Source organism: Mus musculus, chromosome 10 (genome assembly GCF_000001635.26).
Source record: "Mus musculus strain C57BL/6J chromosome 10, GRCm38.p6 C57BL/6J".
Lineage (NCBI taxonomy): Eukaryota > Metazoa > Chordata > Mammalia > Rodentia > Muridae > Mus > Mus musculus.
Genome location: NC_000076.6, coordinates 58,811,178 through 58,834,398, shown reverse-complemented (window position 1 = coordinate 58,834,398; position 23,221 = coordinate 58,811,178). Strand labels below are relative to the sequence as shown.

At 46.6% G+C, this 23,221-nt stretch overlaps 1 protein-coding gene across 2 annotated transcripts in view; it reads right to left on the bottom strand.

Moving 5' to 3' along the window:
- Positions 1-22,491, bottom strand: part of Sh3rf3 (SH3 domain containing ring finger 3) — a 327,009-nt gene extending 304,518 nt beyond the window's left edge. The window contains exon 1 of one of the 2 annotated variants that reach the window (XM_011243443.3): positions 20,273-22,491. In XM_011243443.3, the coding sequence (XP_011241745.1) occupies positions 20,273-20,824 (552 nt within the window). In that variant the 5' untranslated portion in view covers positions 20,825-22,491. The remainder of the gene's footprint in view (positions 1-20,272) is intronic. The other variant, NM_172788.3, reaches the window with a different exon arrangement.
- Between the last annotated feature and the right edge of the window lie 730 nt (positions 22,492-23,221).

Below are 23,221 nucleotides of genomic sequence, written 5' to 3'. Positions count from 1 at the left end.
ATGGAAAGACTTAAGTCATATGTAGGTCTACACTAGCTGCTAAACTGGGGAAAATCCATCCCAGATAATGATGGGCATCAACTATCACCTCAGAGAATGGACAGATGGGGGAGACGGCTTTGTAACTACTTATCTCTAAGACAATGAGCATCTTTTCTAGAAAGAAATGTAAATGTGAGGCTAAATTTTGTTCCCTCCTTGAAAGGGCCAGGAGAAAAAACTGTAATTAGACTCAGTGCCCAGGCGAGCTCTGGGAAGAGTCGGCTGCCAAGATTTGTCAGCGAGATCAAGTCCCACAGAGAATTCAAAGAATCAGTTGGGTATGGAGACTACGCTCACTGAGTTCAGACACATTTTTCTCAGCGTGTGTTCTATAAGCCCTCCCGGCTCTTATTACATTTAGTTGAAACCAAAAATTCCCGCAGTTATTTTCAGATTCTATCATGATGACAGCTCAGAAATCAGAGGAAACTTCGAGTTGCTGCCTATAAACCCTGTAGGCGTACACTGTGGCCTGCCAGGCTCATCAGAAGGAAGGAGGTTCTCATCAGAACGGTTTTATGGCATGCAACATGGTCTGATCTGTCAGAGCCAAGCTCTCCTATCGGAATGATGTCATCACTGAGCGCTGAGGAGGGGCGTGTCTGATAGGGAGGTGTGCAAGTAGGAAGCCCATCACAGTCTTCAAAAATAGCAAGGAAGAAAAGATGAAACAAAATGCCTTATTAATTTTATAGTGGTTTCATGTAAACATAATGAGCTTGGGGATTCAGAAAGTTAAATGAAATACACTTGCTTCTCTTTACCCTTTATGATACGGATACTAAAATTTCAAATTTATTTACATACTTTTAATCCCACCCTATCAGAATTCAAGCCATCAAGAAGAGATGGTTTATTTGAACACCTGCTAAACCATTATGGTTTTGTAAATGTTTTGGAAACATGTAGGCCTACATTTCCAGGGAGGAAAAGAATTTCCCTTTTAGTCTGCCTGCATGCCCACAAATGTGGAGCTCTACAGACATCTGGGCTGGTTCTAATCCAGGAGAAGGAGCTCCAGATGGCACAGAAAGGTGTCCAGACCAGAAAGCCTCAAGCATGCTGGGATCGTGGGTCACTGGACATGTTTTCCATACAGATCCTTAAACTGCAAATCAGAAACACAACAAGAAAAAAAAAAAAAACAGAAACTCGGGACCACTTTTCTAAGCACACTGGTATCCCCTTGGCTTTCATACAACGATGCCATATTGTTAGAAATTGTATGTGTGATGACAGTTGACCTTTATTGGTATTTTAGGCATGGGAGGCTATGATCTTACTTCCTCTGTCCCTTCCTCAATCAGTTCCGTGAAGTAAGCAGCTTCTTTATGAACACACACACACACACAGAGGGAGGGGGAGGGGAGGGGGAGGGAGCTACAGAATTCTCCCACCTCCTTGCATGTATCTTTTTTTAACTTTATATTTACAGGGTAGTAAAAGGTTGCACGAGATATTTCTATTTCTCCCCAGACAGGCTATAAGTAACACACATTCTAAGAACCCAGAACTAAATGTTGACACCCCCCACCCCCACCAACTTACACTGTCAAAGACTATGTGGGATTTCTGGAGCTGGAATGGATGCATGTTTGCATTGTGAGACAGTCCTGCACTTGTGGGGGCCAGGGAGAGAATTTTGAAGTTTGCATGTGAAAATGTCCACCATAAGTTCGATGCATTTGGATGCTCAGTGTCCCGCTGCTGCTGCTGTTTTGGAAGGGTGAGGAACCTCTAGATGGTAAGGCCTCACTGGAAGAAATAGATCACCAGAAGTAGTCTTTGAGGTCTGATAGCCTAGCTTGACTTCTAGGCTTGATACATATGAGCCTAAGTGCTTCATGCTCTAGCCTCCACACTTTCCCCACAATGGTGAACTGTATTTACTCAAACTCTAAGCCACTAAGAGAAAAAACAAAAAACCTTTCCTCTGTTAACTTGCTTTGCATTAAGTATTTGATCACAGATAGATCTAGATCTACACCTAGACCTAGACTTAGATATATTCTAATAGGTTAAAAGTGATATAAAAAGAACTCACCATTATTCTGAAGTCTAAATTTAAGTCCAATTAGAGCACAAAACCTAAATTTATTATAAAACATCTCCATTACATTTAGGTTTTTGATGTTTTTTTTTTATTCTCCTGTTGTAAATATCATAGCCAAAGCTTACTGCCTCAGTTTGCTAACCTATACCTAGTTCTGAAAGCTTCTAGCCTCTATACAATCTAATCTAGGCCTAGAATGTTTTAAGCCTCTGAGACTTACTGCTGAATAAGCTCATCATTTCTAGTTCTTTCTGATCTCTGAATGGCTGGTTCAAGTCAGCTGTTCTGGCTCAAAACTAATCTCCATACTGACTGATTCAATCTGGCTTCTCTCTCGGCCTCTGACTGAATTGTTCTTCTAGGCCTCAAACTAACTTTGGCAATACGTTCTAATCTTCTGGTTCCTTCTCATTCTCTGGCTCCTTTTGTCTTCACCTGTGTCTAGCTTCTTTCTCTACAAACTGTCTCAGTACAACTGTCCCAGTAAAACTGCCTCCTTCCTCCTTTCTTTCTACTTAAGTAGCCTCTTTAGTCTCATGAGAGTTGGGTATATCCCTTCTGTCAAATCTTCCTCTGACTCATCACTTTGCCACTCAATTAGACATAACTTTCAAAGGTGTGTCTGTATTCTGGCCAGAGGCATTAAAGGTGTGTAGGGGTGTGTAAGGCGCGCGCGCGCACACACACACACACACACACACACACACACACATTAAGAGATGAGCCACACCACAACTAGAAACTGGTTTGTCCAGTAAACAATACAATCTCTGGGTTCAAAGTGTGATCAAATGTCCTACAACAGGTTTTGTTATTGTTGTTGTTGTGGTGGTGGTGGTGGTGGTGGTGGTGGTTGTGGTGGTGGTGGTGGTGGTGGTGATGTGGTGGTGATGGTGGTGGTGGTTGTGGTGGTGGTGGTGGTGGTGGTGGTGGTGGTGGTGGTTGTGGTGGTTGTGGTGGTGGTGGTGATGGTGGTGGTGGTTGTGGTGGTGGTGGTGGTGGTGGTTGTGGTGGTGGTGGTGGTGGTGGTGGTGGTGGTGATGGTGTATTGTTTGTTTCTGTTTTCTTTTGTTTTTTGCCATTTTAGTCAATGTTTAAAGAGCCACAGACTCCAAGAAGAACATCAGCTCTGCTCAAACCTTATCCTCTGCAGTGCTGCTGGCACCAGAGTTGTGTCAATGGGAACAACCCCGAGGCTCTGATGTTCGCATACTTAGTCCCCATTTGGTGCAGCTACTTGGGTAGGTTTACAAGGCATGGCTTGCTAGAGAAAGTATATTATTGGGGAAGTGGGCTTTGGGGTTTCAAAAGTCTCATGGCATTCCCAGTGTGCCCTCTGTGTTTGGTGCTTGCAGTTTCAGATAGAAATCCTCAGCTCCCAGTTCCTGTCTCTATGTCTGCACCCAGCTGTGATGCCATCTCACCATTATGGACACCCTAACCCTAAGAACCAGTACGAATAGTAGTCCTTCCTTCTGCAGATTGCCTTTGTCATAGTATTTTATCACAGCAATAGAAAAATAACAAGTTCAGCCACAGAGACCCATACCTGGATGGCAGGGCTGAACAGACACTTGTGGACTGACCCTCTCACTGGACCATCCGTGGCAAGCCACAGATAAGGAGCACAGCCTAAAGAGACCTGTAACGTGCAGGCTGTCCAAGTGTCAACTTGTGAGTTGAACAAGTGAACTCCCTTCAAAGAGGAGATACTGCTGGAGACTCCGTGCCCACGTTAGAAGTCACTCATCTAAGGCTCGTTAAGATTTATGGTGATCTTGGAGATGAAAGTGGTTTAGAAGTGCAAATGCCTGTCAATATGAATATTAATAGCAGGGTATTAATAACTGAAGTTGTGTGCCAGACACTCGGCTCTTGATTAAACAGAGTGGAGGAGCTCAAGCCAAACCAAAGACTTTTCAACTCTAAGCCAAGGGAGCTACTGGAGACCAGATCCCAAGAGAGCAGAGAACATCCCGAGTGTCTGACCAGAAAGGGATGATAAAAACAGGTCATCACAGGCTTACACAGCCTGTCCTTACCCAGGGTCATCTAGTACTGTGTGACCCGTGACGGGCACTGGAACCAGGCTCCTGAGTAAGGTAGGATCGATGAATAAATGAGAGAGGGAAGGAAGGAATTTGGACCTGAAGCAGAAACTACAAACAAGGAAGTAAAGATTCCAATGTTCTTCTGGATTCTGCCTACTCCACAGAAAGTAAATTATAGGACTTCTTTTTCTGTTAAAATTGCAAATCAGAACTGTTCTTCAAGCTGTGGATTCATCAGAAACATTTTTAACTGCCATAGTTGCTCATTACAAATATCTGGGACTAAAATGAACAGCAGCTGCCCTGCCAGGCTGTCTGTGGCCACGTCTTACAACTCGGAGGCTCAAACACTCTAGGGTACGTGCTGCTTCAATCATGAACGTACTTTGCAGAGTTTGAATTATCCTTTTAAATGCTGGGGCTTTTGCCTGACTAATGCCATTTTTAATTATACGGAATCAAGTATTTTATTGTAATCTAATGGGGTCTATTACTCATCAAAATGGCACTCGTCAGCAACAATATTCTCCAGAGTCAATTACTCAACCCTTCTCTCATTCCAGAACGGCAGCAGCCTGCACGTGCAATTGTACACAGTTAGAGCTATCACGTCTTGCCAGTTTTCTCAGAAAGACACAAAGTGCCTTCAAGAAGCCTTCATTACAATGGCTTGCAATGGGCTCTTGACAGTGGCCCTAACATGACTGATGGAGCTGTGACCTCAAGCCAGGTACACTATTCCCTCTGGACCTGCTGCAAGCTTTACACAGGTGGTACCGTGGGATGGAGCCGATGTGTGGAAGGTCAGCATCTCCAGGTCCTAGAGGAAGCAGGCAGAAGAGCTAGTACTTCAACCTCAGTGACAGCACAGTGTCCCATCACACAAGGAGACATACATAAAAGCTGATAAGGACACAGCAGATGACCCAGCCAGAGCTTAGAGCCACACTTTCAGAGAGCAACCTACCCAGAACAATTTATCTTACATACAATCTATTTTAAGGGATTGAGCGATCTTAAGCAAACCCAAAGATAAGCAGAAATCGTCTATTCCCCAAAGCTTGTATTCAAAGATGCGAATGCCCAAGGCAATTACTAAGCATAAGTACAGCTTTATTAAAATCCTAACTACGCTTGTAAATGTGTATACACATATGCAGAGGTACATACATACTGATATGTATCAGTGACAGAGTGAACGATAAACAGGTCAGCCTCCAGTGATGGACACTGTGCCTAAAAAGTGCTCATTAGCTTCCAAATACTTACAGGACAAATTCATATTACTAAACCAAGTGCCATAAAACCCAGAAGCAGAGAAATGCACTAGAAAGGTCACTCAGTGGACAGTGGGCAAATCAGTGTCTTCTGAGAGAAGTAGTGATCAATAGCGAGCGACGAGACCTTGATGTGCCCCTCTTGAATAATTGACAAAGCATCTTTTTTGGACCATTTACAGGACTATGTTTAGCATTTCATTTAGTGCTGCAAAATAATTCACTCAAGTGTTGACTCCCTATCGCATCTATTAACCAGGTAGCAGTCGGCAAGTAATAGGCACAGAGCTGATAAGTCTTTGTGCGACCAACCAAGAGCTATCCTTCATTCAACCCTAGTGACAGAAAGGTTGCCTATCAATGCAGCCCAGATACCACCCATCACCGAGTACAAAGTCCCCTGGGGCACTTCCAGCACACGGGGCAGCAGCACCTCCCTGAGATTCCCTCCCTCCAACTTCTCAGTGTCATCCTAAGGCCCTCGTCCCAAGAAGTGAGCATTCCGTCCACTTCTTCTGAGAACCTCCAGGAAGGTGCTAGCCACTACAGCTCTTAAGGGGCAAAGAGAGTCACTCCAGGTCCATAGAGAGGAAATGCGTATTCTTAGACACAGGAAGGAACCTATTTGGACAGAAAGCCTTTGTTAGAAGCCCGAAAGGCCATAAGGTGGAGGTAAAGGAAGATAGCCAGAAGATGGTGAAACCCAAACACTCTGACGAAAAACAGCAAGAGTAGGCAGAAGAGGGCAGAGAATTGGGAGAACAAGGAATGGGGGAAGAAGGGAGAAAAGGGAGAGAGAACAGAAAGATGAGACTGCCCAGACTTGGGCTGAAGAAGGACAACAATAGGCACGCTAATGTGCACAACACATTATATATATATAAAGAATATGAAAAAAGGAGGCCAAGATTTTGAACGAAAGCAAGGAGGGGTATTTGAGAGGGTTTGGAGGGAGAGGGGAAAGGATGTAATTTATAATCTCAAAAAATAATAATTAATAAATAAAAAGAAATTTTAAGCAGAAGAAAGACAAGGGGGAAGCAAGGAAGATGAATACAGGGAGAGAGAGAGGATAGGAACAAAATGATAGAAAAGGGACAAGGAGGAGGTGGGGAAGGGAGGGGAGGGGAAGAGAGGGGAGGGGAAGGAAAGAGAGAAGGGAGGGAAAAGGAAGGGAAGGGAAAGGGAGAGAAAGGGGAGGGGAGGGAGGGAAGGAGAGGGGAAGGGAAGGGAGGGTGGGAAAGAGAGGGGAGGGGAAGGGAAGAGAAAGGAGGGGAGGGACAGAGAAGGGAGGAAAGGGGAAGGAAGAAGAGGGGAGGGAGGGAAGAGGAGAGGAAGGGAAGGGAGGGGAGGAGAGGGGAAGAGAAGAGAGGGAAGGGAAGGGAGGGGAGGGAGGAAAAGGAGATGGGAAGGAGAGAAGGAAGAAGGGAGAGGAGGAGGGGAAGGGAAGGAAGGGGAAGGGAAGAGAATGGAGGAAAAAGGAAGACAGGAAGGGGAAAGGAAGGGAAGGGAGGAGAAGGCAGGGGAGAAGAAGCAAGGGGAGAGGAAGAGAAGGGAGGGGAGGGATACCCATAATTTGGGGAAGAAAGAATTGTTTAAAATAAGCAATGCAAATAATGTTCCTATATGGTTCTTCAGTGTAGGCCCTGACTCTCTAAGAATCCAACCTAATTAGAATCCCACATGGTAGCCTTGTGCTAAGGAGGTCAGCTGACCTTAATACAACCCCCTTGCTGGTGTTAGAACAACTGTACCCCAGAGCGGTCCTGAGGGCAAGATGCCTATAAGAGGAAAAAGACAAGGAAACTACAAGCCGTTTACCTCACTGCTGTGGACTTACACGACCCATGACTTGCTCACCGCCCTAAAGGCTTCTTGGCACGAGAGCCGATGCAAACATTCAACAGAAACAGTCCTGGGGAGAGATTTCTTTCACTCTTTTGCACTTGATATCCTGCCTACCTTTTCTGAGTTGGAATGAGCTCTCTGTCAGTTCAGTTCAGTTCGGGGCTGTCTCATTATTAATGCTTGTTCCTAGACCCTCAGTCTGTTTGTCCTAAAAGAGGGAAGAACCATGAGCCCCAACTGTAACAGCCACCATTTTCTCACAGTACACTCACTAATATGGGGAAGTGGGGCCCAGGAAGAGGGACCGCAGAAACAATTCCCATTTATTAAGCTTTCACCAGAGCACATGATGGATGCCCTGTAATCCTAGTTTTGGAGATCCTGAGTTTGCAGACATCCTAAGCTGCACAAGTTGCAGGCCAGCATAATATACACTGCAAGATCCTGGAAGAGGAGGGAATGTGAAGGGGCCTGGTGCTCAGTGGTTATAGCACTTGCCCAGCATATATGAGTGTATACCAAAAAGACATGAAATCAGTGTGCAGAAGGGACATGAGTTCTCCAGTGTTTACAGTGGCACATGCATGGTAGTCAGCAAGTGGAATCAACCTAGGTGTCCATCAATACGTGAACAGGTAGAAAAAATGTGATACAGGTAGACAGATGCTGACAGAGATAGATAGATAAATACATACATACATACATACATACATACTTACACAGATTGATACATATACAGATACATAGGCACATACATTGATACAGAGATGATAGATGATAGATACAAATACAGATAGATACATAAATACATAGATTGATACATACATAAAGATACAGACATATATAAGTGCATAGATTGATACATAGATATATATATATAAATAGATGGGAGAGAGAGAGAGATCTTGTCATCTGATACAAGATGGACAAAACCAAAGGACATGATGCCAAATAAACCAGGCATAGAAATACAAACAACATGCAAGGTTTTTCATCAGAAAAACACTGATCTCGTAGAAGCTGAGAATCAATTGGTGGTTACTGGATCCCAGGGAGGTGAAAGGAAGATGGAGAAGGGATGGATAGTGGGTGCAAAGTTACAGACAGACAAGAGTAGAATGACGACAGTTGATGTGTTTTACATTTCAAAATAGCTAGAAGAGGTTTTTTTTTTTTTAGTCTTCTCAACACAAAGAGATGGTGAATTTTTAAGATGATAGAGATGCTAATTACCTTTATTTCCTCATTGTACAACATACTAAAACATGACAGTCTGTCCTATAAATAGGTACAATTACCATGTATCAATCAAAAACAAAATGAAGACCTACCCACACCCTCTTAGCTAAGTTCAGCAGGTGACTGCACGAAGGAGCCCCAGGCAGCAGGGACTTTATGGAGGCCATTCTTCCCCCAGAGACCCAGGAGTTGGGCTCACACTGTCTTCCCTGATCACTCAGAGCCTTAAAGCCCAGCAGGCTGCCCTGTTCTCTCTCTAAGACTCATCAGGCTCAGTCATCAAGAATGAATGATCTTGGGGTACCAGGATGGGCCAGCTATGAGAAGCCACGGGAGACATAGCTGATTCCAACTCTGGTCAAAGACCCACAAATGTGGTACTGAAATCACATCCCATTCTGCCCAGCACATTCTGGATAGAACAGAATAGTCATGGGGATGTTTTATTGGGGGTGGGGGAGTAGAGACTGATGGGATCAAACCCAGGATAATGCACATGTTAGGCAAATGTTCTTCCACTAAGATAGTTCTCTAATTATAAGAATAAACATAAGACCACACATAGAAAGGTGCTTGTAGGAAGGTTGGACAGCTGCCAAAAAACCAGGAACTCAGAGTTTACCAGGCCTCAGAGCTACCAAAAATCCACCCAGAAGGGTCCAAGAGCACTACAGTTCCAAACAGGAAGAGCAGTGGACACCAGCCCCACTTGGCTGTCCAAGCAGCCACTGGGCAATCCGTAGAAAACTGAGATTCAAATACTTCCAGAAGACATGGCAGCATCAAGGAAGGGACACCACAGCCAAAAGACACACACTTGTGGAGGGTAGAGAGAAGATGCAATCCCAGCTAAGCATACCTAAGGGCTCACGCAGGGAGCCACCTGCATACTCAACAGGCATGACAGGAGATGAGGTCCTCCTGGCAGAGGTAGACATGACCCTCAGTGGCTGCTCTGAACCTGTCTTCAGTCTGCTTCCGCCCATCTTTCCTGGGACTCATACCCTAAATCCACATTAGCCTTCTTGAGAGAGATGCATGGCTAACGCAAGCCTCAGCCCACCCCATGAAGAACCACCCGCAGGAAGGCTAGTGGTCTCAGCTGCCACTCTTACTCAAGTGGCCTTTGCTGGCACTGGGGAAGTCAGCCAGGTAGGGCTCAAAGATCACACAGGGCTCCTGCCCCTCCTCCAGTTCACTATTGTGGAGAGAATGCCTAGCCAATGAAGGTTAAAAGCAGGATTACTAACAAGCTAGTACTCCCTCCTGGGAGCCAGAAGTTGCTAGCTTCAAAGAGCCACAAAAGCAGTTAATGATGAGAAAAACATTTAGCCCACAAAAGGGGAAAATGAGGAAAGAGCAGTACAAGTAACCAGGGGGATTTAAAACGGAGTCAGAAATGCCTCGAAGGAAGAATAATGAAAGAAAAAAAAAAAAAAAAAAAAAAAAAAAAGACCCGGGCTGGCTTCAGCAGACAGGGCTGTTCCTGGCATCATCACCTGCCCTTGGATGAAGCTGCCTGGCATATCTGGCCACAGAAGGTATGTTCTGCCACGGCACTGGCCTCTCCACACACATCCAGATACCACCAAAGGACCTGGTCATCACAGGTATTTCAGATCCAGTTCATAACAATCCTACAAGGGCAGCCTAGGGTCACAAAGAAGGGCTTCTCAAGCTGCTAACAGCAACAAAGGCATTCTGTGGTCCCTGGGGCCAGCTTCGGTGCTGATTGCCAAAAGCAATTCTCGGATTAGTTTGAGAACATAAAGGAGCATTTACAACTAACGTCAACCATACTTAACAGACTGGCTATTAATCATATGTGGAAAAACAAATATTTCCTATAATATCTAAATTATGGAGAATATATTGCTGAGGTTTTGAGGAAAAAATCAAGGCACATTGATATACACAGACATTACAAGCAAAAGCATGGTTCACAAAAGACAAATAGTGAGGAGTCAGTGTCCAACTGTGGAACTCGGTGGGGGGCTGGGGGGACATCCAACTATACTTAACAACTATGCTTGCTAACCATGAGGCACAACAGACACCAACCATGAGAACCAACCGTGAGTACCAAGCATAGACATCAACTCCAAGGACTCACCAAGCACACCCAACGGAGAGCATCAACCAAGAGCATCAACCACATGTAACGACCGTGCCCATAAGGCAGGTACCAAGCACAAATACCAATCACGAGCACCAAACATGTATGTCAAGTAGAAGCATCCACCACAAATAACAATCACACATAGCAATTGCATGTTTCGATCATGCATACCAACATGTATCAATCATAAGCATCAAGTACATACAACAACCGCACACAGTAACCACGAACACCAGTCATATGGCTTAACCACATGCACCAGCCATGACTATCAACCAGGAGCAACTAATCTTCCACATCAACCATGAGCATTAAGCATTCATACCAAACATGATCACTGACGAGGCAATGCCAGCCATGACCAACCAACCTTGCATACCAAATATAAACATTGATCATATGCACCAAGCAAGTACATAAATGTGTCCTTTCCAAAGGATACAATGCCTATGGTGCTGGAGGGTCAGGAGCCAGTGAAGAGGCTACCCACGGCTTTAAGTGTGATGCTTTCTGCTCATCGATGTTCTCCATGGGCCTTGTAATGAGTGATGTGGAAACAGTTTAGTATTTCACAACTCTGTGCCTCTGCTCAATAAACACATTCTACTTCTTTCAAACACCGGAGCATGGGAATCATCTCTACCTGCTCACTAATGCTGATCTGTGGACTTTAAGCACTGATAGATAGTGTCACCTTTCAGCCCTGGGCTCTTCCCATTCATACAACTGCAAACACAAAATGCCAAGGTCCTAACACAGTTGCATCGGTGGATGCCCAGAGGCTATGTTCTGACCCTTCTCTAAAAGATACAATCTAATGCAAATAATAATAAAATAATAATAATGTAGGTGGTACTTGTCTTAGTCTGAGCTTCTATTTCTGTGACAAAACTCCATGACCAAAAGCAAGTTGAGGAGGAAAAAGTTTATTTGGTTTATACGTCCACATTTAGTCCATCACTGAAGGAAGTTAAATCAGGAACTCAAACCTGACAGGAACCTGGAGGCAGGAGCTGATGCAGAGGCCATGGAGGGGTGCCTTGCTCCTCACGGCTGGCTCAGCCTGCTTTCTTATAGAACCTAGGACTAACAGCCCAGGGATGGAACCACCCACAATGGGCTGGGCCCTGTCTGATCAACCACTAACTAAGAAAGTGCTCTACAGGCTTGCCCACAGTCTGATCTTACAGATGCATTTTCTTAATTGAAGTTCCCTCCTCTTAGATGACTCTAGCCTGCGTCAAGTTGACATCAAACTAGCCAGCACAGTACCCAAAATCTGCTTGTCACTTTGCATCAAGAGGTAGAGTATGATAGGTTTTAAAATAGCTTTACAGTCCCAGCAACAGGGAGACCAGGAATTATTTGACATTTAAAACCTCTAAGCCTTCATTTTTCTCCCCCCACACACTTTAGCCCTGCACATTTTAAAAGTAATTTTCTACATAATAAATATCTGTGACTTCTCGTTGAGTTCATTGGGAATAGATATTCCACACGTGTAAGGCCTTGAGAAGATAAGGTGTTTTGACCTGCAGAGGATCCACCAATGGCCTCTTTGAAGAGCAAAAGCAATGTCTTCATTGAAGCTCTCTGTGTCTGGTGTTATCCGTCTTACCTCCTAGGCATCCTCTGACATATGCCAAAGCTTCCCTACTTCCTTTCTTCTCTCCAGTACTTCTGGGTTCGTCCCAGTAAAACAAGTGAAACGATCCTTTGCTAATGTGGATCAAACCCATAAGGAGAGATCCAGAGATGTTCACTAGTGATGGCAGTGGTGCTGAAAGACGATTTCCAAATCAACAGAAGCCTCAAGCAACTGGACACACCTGAGCTCTACTGTTTCAGCTGCAATGGGAAGGCCTCTGTCTCTTAATCATGGGGCATGTTGGGAGCGACCGACCACACAAGAACCAGCAATGAGCACAACCCCCCTCTGACAAGCGTGTCCTCTGTAAAAAAGCTGCAGAAGAAACCAAGAAATCCAGGCTACTGTTGGCTATGTAAGACCCCAAGTTTCATTGCCAGTCCCTAAAAGGGAATGAAAGAAAGGAGGGAGGGTGGGGGAAGGAAAGAGAGAGAGGAAAATGAGAGAGGGAGGAGGAAAGAAGAAGGGAGGGCCTTCTCCCACACTTCCCATCCCCTCTCTACGAAATATAGAAAAATCCAGAAAGCAGAAGCACAAAGTCTTCTATTATAAAGAAGAAACAATAAGAATCAGCTACAAGTCCCACCAATGCCACTCCCTTCATCAGGAATCCCTGCCCAGGAAGCTTAGGGGTGATGTGGTAGAGCTCTTGCCTAGCATGTGCAAGGCCCTTAAATAAATCCTTAGCACTGGAAACGCTCCCAAAATGGATAGAAACAAAACATTGTATATATGTATATATGTTTAAAAGTATATATGTATGTATATATATGTATATGCACATACATTTATTTATTCATTCTCAGCAACATGCCCAGCTATGTAATTTAATGGAAATAAACACAACTGATTATAAATAAACACCATTACAGTTTCCTCCCAGGCACCCCCTGCCCACCCTCTACATTAGGCACAGCCTGGCACACCAAAGTTGCACCAATGAAGGCGGCCCTCTCTCCTTCTGTGCCTGGCTGATGATCCATCTCCTATGCTCTGAGCACCCTGCATCTGTCCTTGGGAAATGAGTATTTTAAATTCTCTCCTCCTACTTCTATTGATCTGAGTGAGGTGCAAAGCCTGGCCCCCATGAAACTTATGGATTCATGGGACCACTACGGATACATTCCATGAAGAAGTTCATGCTTACAGATAAGCAGTGTATCCGTGAGTGCTGCAAACGTGTAATGAAGAAGCATCCTATGAACTGGAGCCCCTTTAAGGTCCCCAGACAGCCCCATCTCTAAGTATACATAAGCCACTGATCATCAAAGTGAACTCTAAAGAGAAAGCAAGTGCCAGGTGTGGTGGCGCACGCCTTTAATCCCAGCACTCGGGAGGCAGAGGCAGGTGGATTTCTGAGTTCGAGGCCAGCCTGGTCCACAGAGTGAATTCCAGGACAGCCAGGGCTACACAGAGAAACCCTGACTCAAAACACCAAGAGAAGGGGGAGCAGGGGAAGAGAAAGGGGAGGGGAGAGGGAGGGGTAGAGAGAAAGCAACTGTGGTAGAATCCAAATAACATTAAGGTTTTCAGAAACTCCCATATAACTTCTCCCAGTGAGCAAAGGGGCCCATAATGCATTGTGCTAAGAGAACTCCAAAGTCACTCATCGCTGCCAACACCTTCAGCCTGACAACCTCTTTTTAAAGGTTAATTAAAATTCCAATAGAATGCCCATGGCGTATGCATTTCTCATTCTGCAAATTGGAAGATCTCCCATGCACAGCAAACCTGATAAAAACTGACCTTGGCCTCTTCAAGAGAACCTGTGAAGAACGCTTTCTTCTAGCTAAGTGTTCGCTGATATTTTATTTCAAAAATGTACCTGGCGTGTGACTGTGCTGGCTGTAAGAGATAGGACTAAATAGAGATCGAACGGAAATACTCATCAGAAACAACCACATAACTGAGAACCAATTCAGCCATGCTCACAGGGGGAAATGATGGAAGGGATGCTCACAGGGGGAAATGGCTGGAGGGACTCTGCTCAGCCCCACCACAGGAGGGGCTCAGTCCCAGGCAACTGCAGAGCTTTCCCACTCCCTCAGATCAAGGATGTAGGCTTGCTTTCAGGAGAGGCTGCCAGCCAGCTGAAGCCACAACTCAGCAAGATGGTCCTCCCCTGCGATGATCCTCCCCTGTGATGGTCCTCCCCTGCAGTCTCACTTAAAGCCACAGGTAGTCTTGCTTTTTTTGGTTGTCACTGGGCTCTTACTCTTCACTTTAATGATGCTTATAAAGATCAGGGCCACTGTCTGTGATAAGACATAAAACCTGGATGGGGCAGTGGAAAACATGAAGAACACTCCAGTAACCATTGGGCTTCTATGTTCACTGATGCTCCATGACCCAATCTCCATAACACAGGATGTCTTTGAACCTAAAGGCAAAGTGTGACACCAGTGACACCACACACACACACACATACATGTACACATGGATACACACTCATATACACACATATACAAACAGAGAGAGAGAGACCTACCTGTCCATATGCACAAATAGTTCGCCACATACACCCTTAACTTAGTATCCCAAATGTACTCACTAGCAGGGTCCATTGGATCCCTCCAGGGTCCCTAGGAGGGAAACCTCATTAGTGATGTGGGTAACTTACTTGCTCCAGACAGGTCATAAGAAAATAGGGAAGGTAGAATTAAAACTATTGTGCTAGAGCTCCTGACCTCTGTGCCACCCTTGGGCATCACAGAGTCCCCTTTCCTCTGTCTCCTTCAGTAAGGACTCCCACAGGGCCTAGGGGAGGTCCTGGGCTTCAGGTCTGGAGAAGATGATGAGAGGAAAGTCCCCAGCTACACTGCAGCATCAGTCCCAAGATGCAAGGGGAAGTATATGAAGGTGACCAAACCACACTTTGTCCACTTAGAGAGCCTTTCCATTCTCTGTACCTAGCTGCGGTCATGCCGAGGTGCTGCCTGCAGCAACTGCCTTTCTCAAAAGCTAGTTTGGGGCTGGAGGTAAAAGCGACACAGTGGCAAAGCAGGGTGGACATGTGTGACTGCTTAGGCCCGGCTGGTCTGCCTGACCCCTGCAACCCCTGTTGAGCTGCCAAACCACTGCACAGAGCTACCTGTCACCTATGCTCAAACCGCAACAGAAGAAGGAACGTCCCCGCCACTGTAATGCTCTACGACTCTTCCCACATCTGTAAAATAGCAGCCTTAAGCTTGAAGAGCATCTGTGACCTTGATTTGGGGTGAACCAAATAATGAGGTCAGTGCTACTTCTGTTGGAACCGTGTCCATCAGTTAGCCAGTTTGTCGTGGAATAAGAAGATTCCTCTCACCTCAAAGCCAGTTACACACTCAACCCAAAGTGCGTCTCGCCGGTATTCAATTAACCAGCTACCTCACAGAGCTTTGGTAAAGAACAGAAAGCCCACACATGGCAGCACATAGCAGTCTAATAACACCAGAACCCTGGAAGCTGAGGCAGAAGGATTAAGAGTTCAAGGCTTGTATAGACCATACAGTGAAACTATGTCTCAAAACATTTAAACAAAAATGGATAAAAATATCCTGTAAGGCATGGTGTACAATAGATTCGAAGTGAATGGTAATTTAGATTATCCACTAAAAACCACCAGAAAAAAAAAAAAAAAAACCAAGCAGCAAACATTGCTGTCTCTGAAGTACTGTTGAAGTACTATTCTCACCCTCATGGCATCCTGAGCAGACAGGCAGAGCTCTCAGGTCACCAGCTGTCTGCTACCCTTTGGGTTATCTGGCTTCTCTCAGAATCCAAGTACACTCAGGAGGTGAGAGACACCAAGAAGTTGAGTTCAAAATGATGCTTAGATACATAAGCAATTCAAGGCCAATCTGTGCTTCAGGAGGCCCTGTTTTAAGCAAGACCAACAACAACAACAAAGCCAAAAAGGTACACAATGCAGGCCCATGGTGAAACTCAGTGGCTCGGTACCTGGCTGGCATGGATGAGGCCCACACATATGTAGCCATGGATGAAACCTAACCATCCATTCCAGCTCAGCACAGAGGAAGGGGAGGGGCAGGTGGGAAGACATGATATAAACAAACTAATTAGCAACTGAGCCTACTGTTATGTCATCAAAGGAACTGTCAAACTTTCCACAGCCCTTTAGCCTGAGAAAATATCTTTACTCTCAAACCTCGTGGAGTGCTGCAGGAATGCCAGCCAGTGCCCATAGCGGCCTCCTGAGAGCCAAGAACAGCTCTCTTTCCCACTTCCTTGGGCCAGGTCCATAACAAGAGACCAAGATGACCTACTGGCACAACATAACTAGTCAATAGGTTCTCTCTACGCCAAATAAAGACAAAGAACATTCAAAAATAAAAATGCTCATTAACGTAGGAATCATCACATACTTAAGTCTTTATTAAATCCTTCACATTAAAAACCTAATCTCCAAGTGACTCAGTTTGAAGTCATGATAGCCTTTCAGCAGAATCCTTGTCTATCTGTTTGTTGATTAGTTTGCTGTAGATGGAATCTCTGGGATACTAGACATATACTGTGTCACCAAGCTACATCCCCACCAAGGTAACTCTTAGACTGCCCTAATAAAACCCAATTGATAACAGTTCGGGTTTTATATATAACATTAAAGTTCTCTCTCAAAACTTTCAAAACAATAAAGTTGAGAAAATCAGCACACATTAATTATATACTATATAAATAATAAAGATATAAATGATATAATAAATAGAATGACATAATTAATTCTGTTATGATCAGCACAAGTAATTTCAACAGTTTTACAGTTATCATCAAAGCCAGACTTACACATCACTGTAAGAAACCGCACAGAGACAGTATTTACCAGCAAATGAAGCGATTGATGATCCCAAACTATGTAATGATCCCACTCCTAACCTGGTACAAATTTCTAGGAGCAGCATCAGTAACTGATCTTTTTTTTAAAGCCTCGTCTCAAATCATTCATGTGAGAACAGAGTTAAGAGGCCCTGCTTATCAGGTAGGGGACTCTAAGTGTGCTGATGACAGCCAAGCCCTACCCTGCTCAGAAGGATGCATTCCATTTGTGACCTGCAAAATGAAACCAAACAGAAAACCTCAGTACATTTTACACCTAATGCAGTACATTTTACATCTAATTCAGCTGTAACTGAGTTAAGAATATAAAAGTTTATGTATCTCCTATAGCCCAAAAGATCTGAGAAGCTTCCAATTAAGAAAGGAAAAATGTGATGTATTCATGGTTACTTTTGAGTCAGATCTGGTGTTTGTTAAAATGATGGAATGGGGATCCGATTATTAAACAGCAGATCAATAAACAGCATATTAAACAGCACGCAGCAATATCTAGAGTGCAGCCTCACTGGGAACCATCAGTACAGGGACAATCAGTTCAGGGACAGTGGAGTACCAAGAGCCCATTTGGAAGCGATTTTAGCTCGTCTCTGTCTTCTCAGCTTACAGGTGGCTCACACCTGCATAGCACACATTTTCAGTCTCTGCCTCCTGTCACATCCATCACTGTCCCTTAGACTGCTCATCGAGACCTAATACCCCACAGTGGTAGTGTAATGGAAGCACACAAGGCCGGAAAGCTGACCAAGAGAGAACCCAATGGCTACTGGAAACCAGGGAACAAAAGCTGCAGATATTAAAACCTCTGCCTCGGCTACTTTGCTTTCTAAACACAATCAAATACCACTAGACTTAATTCTGGCTGTTCCCCAGAACCTGAACTTAGTCCTTTTGAGACAACTATGAGGGAAAGCCTGCACTCTAGTTGACACAACAAAAAGAAAACATGTTCTCAATTTCCCAGAAGTGGGGATATCCTAAACCATGGAGTACGTGGCCACACAGAATCAACTGGGGTCTCAAAATTGTCAAGTCCAAACATGAATTCCGTATACTCAAGCACTCACGCTAAAGCTATAAGCTCCCACCTTGTGGGCAGACAAATTCTAAGGAATGCTCTGAACAGAATTAGTCCAGGAGCTAATTCTGAGGCTGTGCCTTTCTCCCCATCAGAGGCTTCCGTAAGCTCCAAGCCAACTACAACTCCTCAAGGTGCGCTGGACCCTCATCTGTCAGCAGCTGTCAAAAGGCCCAAGCATCTCACCAGAATCATAGCTCCAAAAGTCATTTAATTACCGAAGCAGGAGGAAGCAACAAACAGATCTTGCAAATACAAGTCTTTAATTCTGATGTTAGATTAAAAGCAACATGGGCAAGAAAGAAAAGTTTCACAATATGTACACATTAATAAGTGGATATTAGCCCAAAACCTAGGATACCCAAGATATAAGATACAATTTCCTAAACACATGAAACTCAAGAAAAATGAAGACTGAAGTGTGGACACTATGCCCCTCCTTAGAAGTGGGAACAAAACACCCTTGGAAGGAGTTACAGAGACAAAGTTTGGAGCTGAGATGAAAGGATGGACCATGTAGAGACTGCCATATCCAGGGATCCACCCCATAATCAGCATCCAAACGCTGACACCATTGCATACACTAGCAAGATTTTATCGAAAGTTCCCAGATGTAGCTGTCTCTTGTGAGACTATGCTGGGGCCTAGCAAACACAGAAGTGGATGCTCACAGTCAGCTAATGGATGGATCACAGGGCTCCCAATGGAGGAGCTAGAGAAAGTACCCAAGGAGCTAAAGGGATCTGCAACCCTATAGGTGGAACAACATTATGAACTAACCAGTACCCCGGAGCTCTTGACTCTAGCTGCATATGTATCAAAAGATGGCCTAGTCGGCCATCACTGGAAAGAGAGGCCCATTGGACACGCAAACTTTATATGCCCCAGTACAGGGGAACGCCAGGGCCAAAAAGGGGGAGTGGGTGGGTAGGGGAGTGGGGGTGGGTGGGTATGGGGGACTTTTGGTATAGCATTGGAAATGTAAATGAGCTAAATACCTAATTAAAAATGGAAAAGGAAAAAAAAAGAAAAGTTTCTGAACTTCCAATGAAGCAAATGGCTAGATTTAATCACAATTAAAAGCCAAATTTCAATTTTGATCCTTCAGTGACCATCCTAAGAAGGCATGCATACTCCTTGCATGTCTTTGCCGACCCTCTCTTCCTGATCCATAGAAAACTCAAATTCAGCCATCCACAAAACGTCCTCCAGCAAAAACAGAAGTCGTGAAGTCTATATAATGCGGCCGTGCTAAATCTAATAACGAAAATTAAAAACAACTGTCCACCTGGGAAAGCAACCCTGCTTAAGAGCCCACAAGCAAAGCTTGACTAGAGAGTGCCAAGCCTAAGAGTAAGACAGAGTAAGTGTTCCTGAAGATTTTAGGCGAAGTCCTTCTTTCTGGGGCAGCTGTAGTTACTCTCCGGGCAATGTCTGCCACTTTGCCCTCTCCCCTGTCCTCCACGGCTAAGCAGCAAGAGACTGCTAACTCCCGGTCAGCGATCAGAACCAGTGAACCATTAAGCAATAAGTCCCCAATTGGTGGTCTGAGAGGGAAGAGCAGGACTGAGGAGGTGTGGCAAAAGATGGTTGTTTCTGGAGAATTGGAGGGGTGATCAAAGTTAAAGATAGATGAGTGGATGGATGTATGGATCAACAGACAGACATACAGGACCGGCCAGCCTAGTCAAAATGGAAGTGGTAGAGAACGGCAGGACAGATGGCATGTCCACCTAATGAGAGGATGGGTTCTGCCTCACATATGAACAGGTTTGGGGGAGAAGATGTAAGGACTGAGCTTGGAAAGCGACTTAAGGTGCCCACAAGAAGTTTGAAGTAAGGATGTGGGGCAGAGGAATGTATGTGATGGGATGTAGTCAAGAACTGGTAAAGTAGGAACTGACAGCTAGGCAGAGTCCCTGGGAAACAGAGAAGTTGTTAAAGAAGAATAAAACAAACGAGTGGGCCACGGGGATCCACGGCTAGTCCCTCTACTTCTAATCACAAACTACTTGCACATACACGTGCGGACAAGCTTACACATTCCCACACAGTGGCGCCATGTCACTGGGATACATTCTTACCTTAGCCACTGGCACACTCCTATTAGTCGCCACGTCGCACAAACTGGAGGTAGAGCTGCCTGCGGCCGCTGAGAGAAAGACCGGAGAACACGGGGGACTGCCTGTCGCCCCTCCAGCGCCACCAGCGAGCGCTGAGAACGTACCGGGGCCCGGGCGCGCGGGAGGGCTGCTCCCCGGGCTGGCACCCGTGCGGGGCCTCTGGCGGATGCCATCCAGCAGGCGCACTAGCAGTATGTTGGCGGGCAGCTCGTCCACACCGCAGCCCACCAGGATGCGGCACTCGGGACAACGTAGTTCGTGGCGCGAGCACACGATGCTCTCCAGACAGCGTCGGCAGAAGGTGTGCTGGCATGGCAACACCTTGGCCGTAGTGTCCAGGCGCTCCAGGCACACAGAGCATTCCAGCAAATCCAGCAGCGATGATTCGTCCATATCCTCTTCAGTCCTCGCCTGGGCCCCCCTCTGCTGCTCACCCTGCCTGTCCTCGCCCTCGCCCCGAGCTGCGGTGGCCGCCGCCTTGGACGCGCACAGCCAGGACGCCCCAAGCAGCATGGGGGAGGCGCCAGCGCGGGCCCAGCGAGCCGCCTAAGTCTAGCAGCCAGAGCCCGGCCCGCCGAGGAGAGCGGGCATTTGCGCCTAGCCCGGGCAGTCGCCGTCAATAAACAGGGTTCGGTCCCCGCGCGGCGCGTGCTGACAGCCCGAGGCACTAGCCTCCACGATTTGCAAAGTGACACGCCGAGCCTGCCCGCGAGGCAGGCACCGGAGTTCCGGAGCCCCGAGGCAACTCCAGCCAGCCGAGCCCAATCAGCCTACGCGCGCGCACCGCCGCTGCGGGCAACACCTGTGCTGCCGCGCCGCCCGCGCCCGGGAGCCCAGCAGCGGGGAGTGCAGGGAGAGGCCGGCCAGGTCCCCAGGGAGACCGGGGCGCGGCGTGCACGCTCCCCCGCGCCGCAGGCGAGCCGCACCGCCCCCCTCGGCGCCTCCATGCGCCCTCGGGCTGCCAGAGCACCGCCGCCTTGCTCAACTAGCTCAGCCGGATCTCGTCCCTGGGTCGCGGGACCATGTGCGGGGGACGCGCAGAGGTCACAGTCACTGCGGGGGTGTTGGGAAACGGACACCTCTCCTGCCTTGGAGCTTCTCCCTTTAGGCCACCTCCGGGGCTCCGGAGAACTTCCCCTGCGCAGGCTTGGCCCTGTCCCCTCTGGACGCCAGACTCTGGATTCTCCGCGAGCTTCAGGAAGGGACGTTTCTTCTCAACGCCTCCGCGAAGGAAAGTTTGGGAGCATCATCCCGACTGCTTTCTTAGCCAGCGCTGGAGAGCAGCCGGAGGACGCATCAGACACCCAGGCATCCTTCTGGACGACTCCAGGGAGCACTCTTGCTTGTGTCCCCTCTCCTGCCAGCATGCCCAAGTGACAGCTGTGGGTATAGGTGCGGGGGTGTCCCTTGAGGCGAGAAGGGAAGTCGCTGGAGATGGCCGGGTCGGGGGCTGCCGGGGCCGCGACTACTCCTTCGGGAAGCCGGCTGCCCTCTCCAGAATCACTGATGTGTGACTGACGCCGCCGCCCACGCGCCAGCACACCCTGGCCGAGCGCCGCGCCCCTGGCGGCGCGGTGAAAGACTCCAGCGCCCGCTCTGGTGAGCTCTGATGAACCCAGCTCCAAATATTCCTCGGGAGGCTCAAAAGAGGGGGAATGTGCGCTCCTTCCCGATGCCCGGGGTTCTGGGAGCGTCAGAGCGACGGAAGTACGTACGAGGACCTGGAGCAGCAGGGAAGTTTGGCGGTGGGCTGCGGTCGGTGTACAAGATTTCTTACCGTGTGCTGCCCCCTGGTGGGCCCCTCGTGTTCCCAACGCTCTCGAGCCCCGCACAGGCAAAGGTCCAGAAAGCTGGATGATGCACAGCTGGGAGATGCCAGGGCAAGCATCCAAAGTGGTGTGGATGCCCCTCCTGCCGGTTGGGCTGCCCTGTTGTTTGTGAAGCTGAATGTCACTTTTCTTCGTTTTTAGGGAGAAAAAAATTTTGCTGATACTTAAATGCCAACATAATATCTGCATTGTTTTAATGCTCTTAAACAACCCTGTGAAATAATTGCTTTAACTTCATTACACGGGTAAGGAAATTGATTCTCATTATTATGAAGCCATTTTATTAAATGTGGTTTTTGTGACCACAGAACCCAAATGCAAAAAGACCACATGGTAGCAGAGCGGTTGCCTATAAGCCACGTGTCCCTTACAGTGTAGTAGTATCTTCCACACGGCGTGTTTAGTAAATATCCATTGAATGATCGAAAGAGTGACTTGATCTCATCCAGTGATGATTTGAATGCAGTATTTAGCACCCCAATTCCAGATATCCTGAGTTCCTATCAGACTGCTAGTCTCTGGAAATTCCCAGGAGCATAGAGTTGTCCCAGCCGATCTCTGTATCATTTACACAAGTATTGGCAAGGGTATAAGATAGAATTGTCTGTCTATGTCTATTATTGCCTATGTCTGTCTATTGTCTGTTATGAAGGGGGTAGGGAGGTGAGTGACTTTTGCTCAGGAACACCCAAGGGGAATTGTGAGAGGGTCCAGAATGCCTGATTTATGAGTGGTGATCAGGACCCGGGAAAGGGTGTGTGTGCAAAGAACAAAGAACAAAGTTGCTGTCCATGATGATATAGCCTGAGTGCTTTTGGATGCAAGAGAGAAATAAAGCTTAGGAGAATTTTAAAAGGTGCAAAATAAAAGTAATCTTAGGGGACTACAGGCTAAGGGCTGGGGCAGACTAGTGCAGGCAGATTCTCCTAAGCCATGTTCTTCCCCTGTATATGTGGTGGCTTCCTCCTTCCCTCCACCGTGCGCTGGGCACCAGTCACCGCATGATAGAAAATATGACTGCCGCTTGTACTGGATCCAGCAGTATAGCATGAAATTAGCATCACCCACTGACAAGATGGGC